This window comes from Manis pentadactyla, chromosome 1, assembly GCF_030020395.1.
Source record: "Manis pentadactyla isolate mManPen7 chromosome 1, mManPen7.hap1, whole genome shotgun sequence".
NCBI classification, from domain to species: Eukaryota; Metazoa; Chordata; class Mammalia; order Pholidota; family Manidae; genus Manis; species Manis pentadactyla.
The window spans coordinates 25949534-25958911 of NC_080019.1; the positions used below are offsets into that span (position 1 = coordinate 25949534).

The window sequence follows — 9378 nt, forward strand, 5'->3', positions numbered from 1 at the left end:
TGATGATCAAAGGAGGGAATAAGAAGGAAGACTAGAGGATGGGTCAGTGGGTTTTTGGAACTTGAGACCTGGATGGAATAGAACAGGTTTGGAAAGAGGAAGGTCCTACTCTGTGTGATACCCCCATACCCTAGTACAATGAAGGCATTCAGTAAGTATTCACTGAATGAACGCTTCATGCATGCATGAATGATTGAGTGCTGCAGACAATGAATATTAATTCCTGTTTCTCAAAGCTTCACACATATTTGGTTGTACACTTAGAAGTTGATGTACTGTTTTTCTCTCCTCAATAGGATACTTTAAAATCAGGACTCAGGAGAACAAGAAAGTGAGAGAATTAGGAAGGAAATTTTGGAGAGAAAGAGAAGACAAAGCAATAGGTCAGGGCTTCAGAACAACCACACTCTCTTCTCATAAAGTCAGTTAGTTACTTTCCTTGTCAACCTTACACCAACTTATATAGACTTTGCTATTCCTTACAGAAAGTTGCCAATCCCTGGCAGCTAAAAAGTCAATATCCCTGGATTCAGAATGAAGTAATGGCTCTTTTCCACTCACCTCATCATTCACCAGTGAGGGACCAAGAAGATTGTTCCTTAAAGCCCCCTGCTCTGAGCTGTAGTCCTCTCAGAACACCCACATGTGGCCACAGGGGTCCAGAGTTAAAAGGTTTTTCTGGGAGAATCCCCAAACTGCCTTTTTATCTCCAGTTGTACTTTGGGTACCATGAACCTCAGTTATGTGATTGTGACTTATATTTATGTTCTTATGTCAAATTTTGTGACTTTGGGTTACTATATTTTCCCATTATTTGTCTTATATCCCCTGAAAGGCAAAGGCAATGATTGCTATTTCCTTCATAAATCCCCAGAGTGTATATAACATGAAATAAGGACTCAGCAACTACTGATGCTTGACCAATTGTAATTACTAAATTGAATCAAAGTGGTGGTTTTAATAGTCAATAAAATGTACCATGTATCTAGTCTTAGGAAACAAAATGTTTATTGCAATGGCATGTAGATAAATTATCACCAAAATAAAACTGTTAGTGGAGTTTTCAATATGGGTCATTGTTTTTACTCTTAAAATGAAGTAAGACTCTGTAAGTCCATTGTCCCACAGGAAAAATACTATATTTTTCTGTTCAGATAAAGTCCTTTAAAAAAAGTTAATCACTTTTGAAGTGGTCTTTTAAATGTCTCCAGCCTATGACCAAAACAAAAAAAAGAATATTAAACATGTATAATTCTCTCCATTTAAAAAGAAGAATTAAATATGAATGACATAGGAGTAATAAACATGGAAAAATACTTTGGGATTTTAAATGCTATCATTTACTCAGATATTTCTGGTATATAATAAAATATTTAAGAAATAATAAAAATGAAAAATCGCTAAGAAAACAACACATGATCACTATGCAAAATAACTAAACAATCTGCAAATATCAAACTGCAAAATATGGCAACAATTTTATTATTATATACTTAGGAAATAAGCTAAAATGTTATCTCCTCAAATAAATTTTAAATAACTCCAAGTTCAGTAATGTGGGAATACAGTCCAAGTGAGTTTTAATTTCCATTTAAGGCTAACTATCCTTAATAAAAGACTTAAAATTAATAAATATAGTAAGAGATAAATGAGAAGAAACTTTCAGAAAGTTTTTCTGAAGCTTTGTGGACTAACAAAAATTAGCAATTATCTTGCATAGTAAGATGATTTATTTATATTCTATTTCAACATGGTGTCTGGCCCAACCTGTTTAGCTCCCCCAAGGAAGTGTTGCTGTCCTTCTCCAGCGGAGTATCTGTTGAGTGGGATTATCTTCATGGTGGTTTTCTTCATGGAATACCACCGTGATTTCCAAGTGGCCCAAATAATGCCATTATCATAACCATTAGGCGTAGATGTTTTTGAGTAAGTACCACCTAAAACAAATTGTAGATGTACATATCATTGCTCTTGAATTCCCTTGCTTCAGAAAATCTGTAAAAAACTATCCATTATGAAGTCCATTGTCACTCACATCAAATATATAGTGTTATCTACTTACTGAAAATATCCCTAAGGATTTCCTGAAATCTTGGTTTACAATATAAATAAACTTAATATTAAACAACTCCTATGTCTGTATGGTGCTTCTTGGTCACATCCATACTTTAAATGTATTCACTACCAATAGGTCTAGAATCCTACATTTCCCCAGTTGGTCTCTTTCCCTAAGCTTAGCCATCTTGGACACAGTGATTATAGATTATCTTTCTGCAAGCAAGTTAGAATAGCAGGAGTCAAACTTCCTGGTCTTATTATCTCAAGTGATCTGAAAACACAATTTTCCTGGAAAATATGAGGAACTTCAGAAAATGGATCTAGAACATTATTTTACATCTCCAATATAAAGGGGAGACCAGGTTGATTTGCCTTTTCCTTGTCCCTGGGCACCCAGATCTCATGTAAGTTTGTAAGGGATTGTCTAAGTCCAACGCTGGAGTGTACCACAGGCTGTCAACATGAATACCCTGGGTCATATGGATCAAACACCTTCCCTGAGAGTTTCTTCTAATTATATGATTTGTAGGTGCCAAGATACGCTTCTAAAAAAAAAAAGAAGAAGAAGAATACTGTGAAAACCAAAAGGTAAATTTAAATAGTTTTAAGAGGATTCCATGTTATCTATTGACTAGGACAGTGCCCTAAGGAGGTAGGATTGCCTAGTCTAATGGATCTTTTAGCTTCAGTAGGGCTTCTCCACAGGTAACTGTTGAGTGGTAAAAATTGTTTGTCAGTAAGTCTAGTGTTTAGAACTATTCCAGCCTTAGAGAAAACTGTAGCTTGCGCTCCCCCACCCCAAAATAAGTGCCTATAGTCCTCAGGTTGGATGCCTCTCCTCTCAAGCTTTCATGGACCCTGCCCTTACCCATAGTCCTTTGCTCTTTATTCCACTCCTCCAGACACCTGCTCACTGCTCACTGATTATATCTGATTCAGAAACTGAGCCAGACTAATCTGTTTACAAAGATATGGTAATGTTAGTCCATCAGGATCATATACATGGCAGGTCTAGAGGAGACACCATAACTGAAAGTGTCAATTCTGATGGTGGTAGTTTCAGGCACAATGACAAGCCACTCAGTATTTTGCAGCAGGTGGGTTTCTTGTAGAAGGAATTTGAAGTATAAATTTAGTATTAATCCAATTCTGGTTTAAAATAAAGAACTATATGATAACCACCCATCCCAATATCTTTACTAGCTATTTCTCATTTCTTTGTATCTATTTATTGCTTCATAAAAATATAGACGGTACACTAATTCGTGTATCTTATGAAGAAAGCCTTACCTTGGTAGTAAACTCCATTGAGGTGGCCTGCATGACACTTGTTCATCCACCAACCAGATCCATCCTGCTCGGCACAGTTGCCGTCATACTTGTCATTGTCATTGTCCCAGGTACTGAACTGCATGCCATTGTGGGATGTGAAAAACTTGTCACTAGGATCATCACCAAAATCAAAACCTTCAAAGGCATCTCCAGCATCTCCGCCAATGAAGTAGGCATATGTCAGGCGGTATTTGTCAGTTTCAGGTGCCACCTTGAACGAGGCATAGTCGGCAGTACTATAAAAACGAGAATAGAGACATCGTATCCTGAGCTTCACTAAGGATCTCAGAAGGTCCCTCTTTCATAGGACAATTGTTTGGAATTTTTTATTTTGCTTCTTAAATGTGAAATGTGCTCATTGAATATTTTTCCACAAATCCAGCAAGAGGCAACAGATGTGTAAACCGGTTCAGATCTTACCACCAACACCCAGGATGGGTCCAGAAGCCTTTTGGGCATCCCTGTGAAAACTAAAACTTCAGCCATTTGGATGGTTTTTGCCTATAAGATCCTACTATTAAACCCAAATGTGTGGGTGAATCTGACTAGTTCCACATTTTCCAGTTGTATCTAAGTGTTTAGCATTGTGCACACAGTTACCATAAACTATAATAATTATCTGACAGTAACTAACCATTAATTAATGTTCCAAACTTCAGAGAGTTACAGCTCCATAAGCCACTCATACCATCTGAATGGTGAGTTCCTGAAGGGGTTTTTCTTTCCCAAGACAGTGTGGGAGTGGCAATGAGGAAGGCTTCCTAGAGTGTCACATCAAGTAGTGGTCCCTGTGGCCCACAAAACATGAGCTGTAGGATCAGAGAGAGATTCTCCCCTGGGAAAAAAAACTGTGAATGAGAGCCACAATTCTATGGAATTGCAGAGAAGGATGGGCCTTGGTGCATGAAGAGATTTCCAGAAAATATTTAGGTACTTCTCAGATCTCTAGTATACAAGTGAAATGGAAGGTGTTCTCATAAGAAAAGGTCTACTGACTATGGTTCTTCCTAAGTAAAACATTTTAAAATAAAAATACATGTTTCAGACAATGTATTTCATTATTTCATGGACATAACAAGAGGGTTGGATATTTCACCTACATTTTAACTAGGTATACAATGGTCAAAGCCCCCAGAGACCTCTACCCCACTGAAAGAGCTAACTGACTTAATTTTAAGATGGTTCATGGATTTGACTGAATAAATGGTCATTAAAACACCAGGAAACCTGAAGAGGCTAGATTTGCTTTTCAACCAGCATAGTCATTAAAAGGACCAGCTGTAGAGTCAAACCACCTGAGTTAAAGTCCAGCTGTTACCATAGAACAGCAATGTGACCTTGGGAAAGTCAATCTATAAAATGGGATTAATAATAGTATCTGCCCAGTGATTATTTGAATTAGATTAAATTATGATTTCAGGCTCAATGTCTGGTACATTTCAAATGCTCAGTACATATTAGCTATTATTCTGTATGGTTGGTTCCAGGATAATAGATTGTACCAGAAAATTCGTCTCCATCTTGGATAGGACCCACCTGTTTGGGCTGCCCAAAAACCAAAGCGACTTCCTCAAAGAATGGTTAGATGGGCTCTTTGCATTTGTCAGGCTCTCTTTGCTACTGGTCTGTTAATATTCGGAATGTGCACATTCCAGACAACCTCTAAAACAAAAAGAAGTCTTTCTGAACAGTACCTGGTTCTCCCATTCCAGTCCTCCAACTCCACTCTCAATACATATGGGATGGCAGACTGTGTGCTTATCAAATGAATCTTCTCATTTCCCAGCCAAAATTCTGTGGTACCAGTAGGAGACAGATGTCCAAACCCTTCTTTATACTGAATCCAATTTTTCTTGAAATCCAAACTGCCGTCAAGCCTCTAATCACACAATTGGATGGGCAAAAGGAGAGAGTGGATTATCAGTGCACATAAAGAAAATATTATAAACATATAGTCAAAACTATGGATGATATGATTCCATCATTTACTAACATAGTGACCTTGGGCAAGCTGCCTCAGTTTCCTCATCTGTCAAACAAGAACAATGATGCTTACTTCTTAGGGTTGGCGGGATTACACAAGAGAATGTAAGAGAAATAGTCAAAAGAGTGTCTCCATATGGTAAATTCTAAATTAGTGTGGATTTTGCAGATACTCAGAGGTCTTCAGGACTCTGGCTTGCTCTTGGTGATTCCTGCACTAATGGTAGAAAGGTCAGCCTGTTGCTCAATCTGTCTACGAACAAGCACTGCCATCACACACTCCCTCCGAGCAGTCCCTGCAGGATTGGCTGTAGCAAAGGTCAAAGGTAAACAAGGTAAAAGGACCCACAGCAGGTGCCAGGGGCTGGCAGAGGCAAGAGTGGGCCCTTGTCTTGGAGCAGCCTGACTGTATCTGCAGGGGGCTTTCATCTTCTTGTGATGGGCAGCTGTAGGTCTTGATTAACCTAATGAAAGAGGTCCCTTCTAATTCTCTGTCACTGTGGTGCCATGATCATGTGCTCTCATGACTCTACAACAGCTTAGTACAGAGTCAAAGCACAGACTCTGAAACCAAACTGCCTGGGTTCCAATCCTGACTCTACTGCTTTTTAGTCATGTGGCCTTGGGTAACTTACGTAACCTCTTGTGCCTGCATTTCCTCCCCTGTAAATAGAGGTGATAATTGTACCTAACTCAGAGAGAGGTTGTAAGAGTTAACTGAGTTAATGTTCACAAGGTGCTTACGAAAGTATTTGGCATATGGCAGGTATTTATTTGGGTGTTTCTTAAATACATGTGGTGAGGGACAGATACCTTCTGAAACACAGTCCATCCAAATCCAGACCCATCAATTTCACAGTAGACTAAGAACTGCTGCTTAGCTGTCATAGGTTTGATAAAGTAAAGCCCACTCTCTTTGGCTCCCTTATTGGCAATGTCCTGACAATCTGAAGAAGAAGAAGAAATTTTCTCACGGTTTCAAATTCAGGTAGCTCTTCTAGCCTTGAAAATGAGTTTCTAAGATGTTGCAAACTATTCATTTTCCCAGAAGCATATTATTCTCACATCATCACTCTTTTGAAACTAGTTCTAGCTATTCAAGAAATGTCTAAGCAATTGTACATTTTAATCTTAATGGCTAAACTTTGCATATTATTCCTATACATTCCAATACATAACATCTCCTTTATTTTCTAAATGCTTTGATGAGCATAATCCCAATATAAACCTTTCACTTACCTTTCCCTGTTGTGTCATGTATTTGTACTGTGTCTTTGCAAGGTTCCTGGCACTGTGCTTCGAGCTGGGCTACCTTCTCTTTCAGGTTACTGATCTTTTGTTTATTCGAATTATATATATCCTGCAAAAATCTATAAGCAGAAGAATAAGGTAACACAGTATTCCTTTCAGAGGAGTAATTTCGTATTTTCTTTTAAAAATACTACCTTATTTTCTCAAGAATTACTTCTTGATAAATTAGTCCATTCATGGGAAAATTATTAAATCATGTTACTAAATTGAGGTGAATTAAAACTTCAAGCTTTTTGAGGAAAAAAAAAGACAAACTCATTGTCAATAAACTTTGACGTCATGAGAAGTCATTCTGATTTTTACCTTCTGAATAAAAGGCAGCAGATGTGAGTGATAATTCTGGTTACTAGGAAGACTGCCTTAAGATACTAAGGACAGGATATTCTTAGGGTAGGAAAGGCTCTGCTCAGTAATTCACATGTGCTGAAGCATTATTCCTACATACTTGTGGCTCTACTGAGGATCTGCTTATGGATTTCAGTCTATCACTTACATGGAAAAACCATCAGGGGCATTATCTTACACGAAAGAAAACAACAGACACTCCCTTTCTTCTTAAGGCTTCTGTTTACATAGTTTCTGGAAAGGCTGGGGGAAGTAAAAAACCTGGCTTTTGTAGTTTCTCACAGGGTTGCTTGTACATATTCAAGAATGATACAAAACTATCTGCAGTGCATGGACTGTTGTGCCTTTCTGAGAAGTGAAGAACAGCAGACTCTTGGACCCCTTCTTTTCTCTTGGGCACCTTAGCAAATTTCTGCCCAATAGTCTCCTTCAGCTTCATGACTGGCAATAATCTTGCAAATTATAATGCTAATAATAATCACAAAAATAGTAACAGTGGCCCTCCAGTAGCAAGAAAAGGATAGATTCCTTTTTGGTCACTTCTCCTCAAGCACCATTTACCTCATTTCTTATGCTACTTTGAGAACAATTTAAGAAGAAATAAATTGAGGAAGAAAACTAAAACCATATCTGAGACCCTATGCTCACAAAGTCTATGAGTCCCTGGGACGTTGTTAAAGACACTTTACTTTCAAGTGAAGGGAGGAGAAAACAATCGTACCGGCTTCTATGCCATGAACAACAGGGAGCTTTACCATGTTTGTTACACTTAATCTTTTTAACATGTGTTTTTTTGTGCTCTTCCTTCAATGTAATTTACTTTTGTAGCCAAGATCCTTTCTATGCTTCTGCTTGCTCATTCCTTGCCATACATTTGTTGATATTCTTATATGAAATATTTTATGCAAATTCCCATTAGTTTGAATTGATGTGAGGCAGGTGGGAGTGAGGTGAACATTTTGATATTATGGTCATAACATCTGAAGACATCTGAAGACGTCTAGAACACCCTGCTCCCACATGATTATTGAAAAGCAATTACAACCCAATATACTTCACGTTGCGCTAAAAACTCCTACCTCCACTCTGCTCAAGGTGGCTAAACATAATACCAATTGGATATTGTAAGTGGAAAAAAATGAACTCCTTCCCCTGAAGCTTGGAATATTGAAGAAAAACTAACTCAGTCTTGAAGAGTAAATTACAACAAAAATGCTTACCGAATACTTGATGCATGTGTTACAATCAGTGCTTCATATTTGATAATTTCTTCCATCATTTTCTTGGATTCCTTAGTAGCACTCGTTATCTTATCTGTAATGTGGGGTCAGAGGCATAAAAACATGTAAGCCAAGAGAACCACAAAGACAGCAGCAGAAGAGCTTCCCAAATTATTTTCTCAGACAGTAGCATTTAGATTCTCACTTGGCTTTGGTGGTTCATCAGGATCATAGCTGGCTCGGATCACTTTGACCAGTTCTTTGGCTTCTGATGTTCTGTTTTCAGCTTGACTCAGGATGTCTTCCAAAGTCTGTAGATCATTGTCTACATTGGTTTGGTAAGTAGACAGGAAATCTGCAATTCCGCAGGTTGTGGGGCAAAAACTACCCTGAAAATACAATAGAGTGATTAAAAATTTCCATAAAAAGCTACATAAAAGTCTATTAATAAAAACAGGTTAACCCTAGGCTATATTAAAAAAAAAAAAACACGTTTAAAATGCCAAATGATATCTGTGATGGAATTCCTTCTATTCCTCTGCCCTTCTCCAGTTCAGACACAGTGAGTAACATAAAAACTACTCACAAATCTTTCATCCAAGATGCAGCAGTTGTCTCTGGTAGCAATATACTAGAGGAGAAAAACAGAAATTTCCCCCGTTTATCATAAATTTTCTTATTTTTCAGGTTTGCATTTAAAACAAATGTTTTATCAATAGCGCACTTACTGCCAGGCATGTTGAAGAGAGCAATAAGACAGTGTAGAAATACAGAATTAAACTCCGGGGCTGCAAGGACCAGCTCATGATGTCAGCGGTGCCCGAGCTCCGAGCCCTGTAGCGTCAGCGCAGTGGCCTCTCGGGCCCCCACTGTCCCTTTATGTACTCACCGAGGATGGCTCACACTGCCAGTGGCTGGAGCTGATCACGGGACCAAAGGGCGGGGATGTCTTTCCCGTCTCTTCTTCTTTATCCTAGCCCCCAACCTGTGCTCAGTCAGGTTCCCAGATTTTACACACAGGTTTAAGCTCCTCCCTCGTTGGCCCAGCTCAGCTCTTCCCCTCTGGAGCAAACTCATCTGCAAAGGCTCATGAAGCACTAGCTGCTGCCCTGCCGTGAGGAGGGAGGGC

The 9378-nt window shown here is 38.6% G+C and overlaps 1 protein-coding gene across 1 annotated transcript; it reads right to left on the reverse strand.

Annotated features, from left to right (window-relative positions):
• Positions 1-986: 986 nt before the first annotated feature.
• Positions 987-9126, reverse strand: FGG (fibrinogen gamma chain). Its single transcript, XM_057496883.1, has 9 exons — positions 8978-9126; positions 8836-8880; positions 8455-8638; positions 8250-8343; positions 6613-6743; positions 6187-6320; positions 5085-5269; positions 3349-3626; positions 987-1937 (listed from the first exon to the last, which is right to left on the reverse strand). The coding sequence occupies exons 1-9, from the start codon at positions 9053-9055 to the stop codon at positions 1741-1743; spliced, it is 1326 nt and encodes a 441-aa protein (XP_057352866.1). The 5' UTR covers positions 9056-9126; the 3' UTR covers positions 987-1740.
• Between the last annotated feature and the right edge of the window lie 252 nt (positions 9127-9378).

Bases quoted from the DNA above. Each gene is read 5' to 3' on its own strand.
- FGG (XM_057496883.1), bottom strand. From the start codon at position 9,055: ATGAGCTGGTCCTTGCAGCCCCGGAGTTTAATTCTGTATTTCTACACT. The intron at 6,321-6,612 runs GTAAGTGAAAGG...CTTCTTCTTCAG, and splicing joins ACATGACACAACAGGGAAAG to ATTGTCAGGACATTGCCAAT. The intron at 1,938-3,348 runs GTAAGGCTTTCT...AATTTGTTTTAG, and splicing joins CAATGGAGTTTACTACCAAG to GTGGTACTTACTCAAAAACA.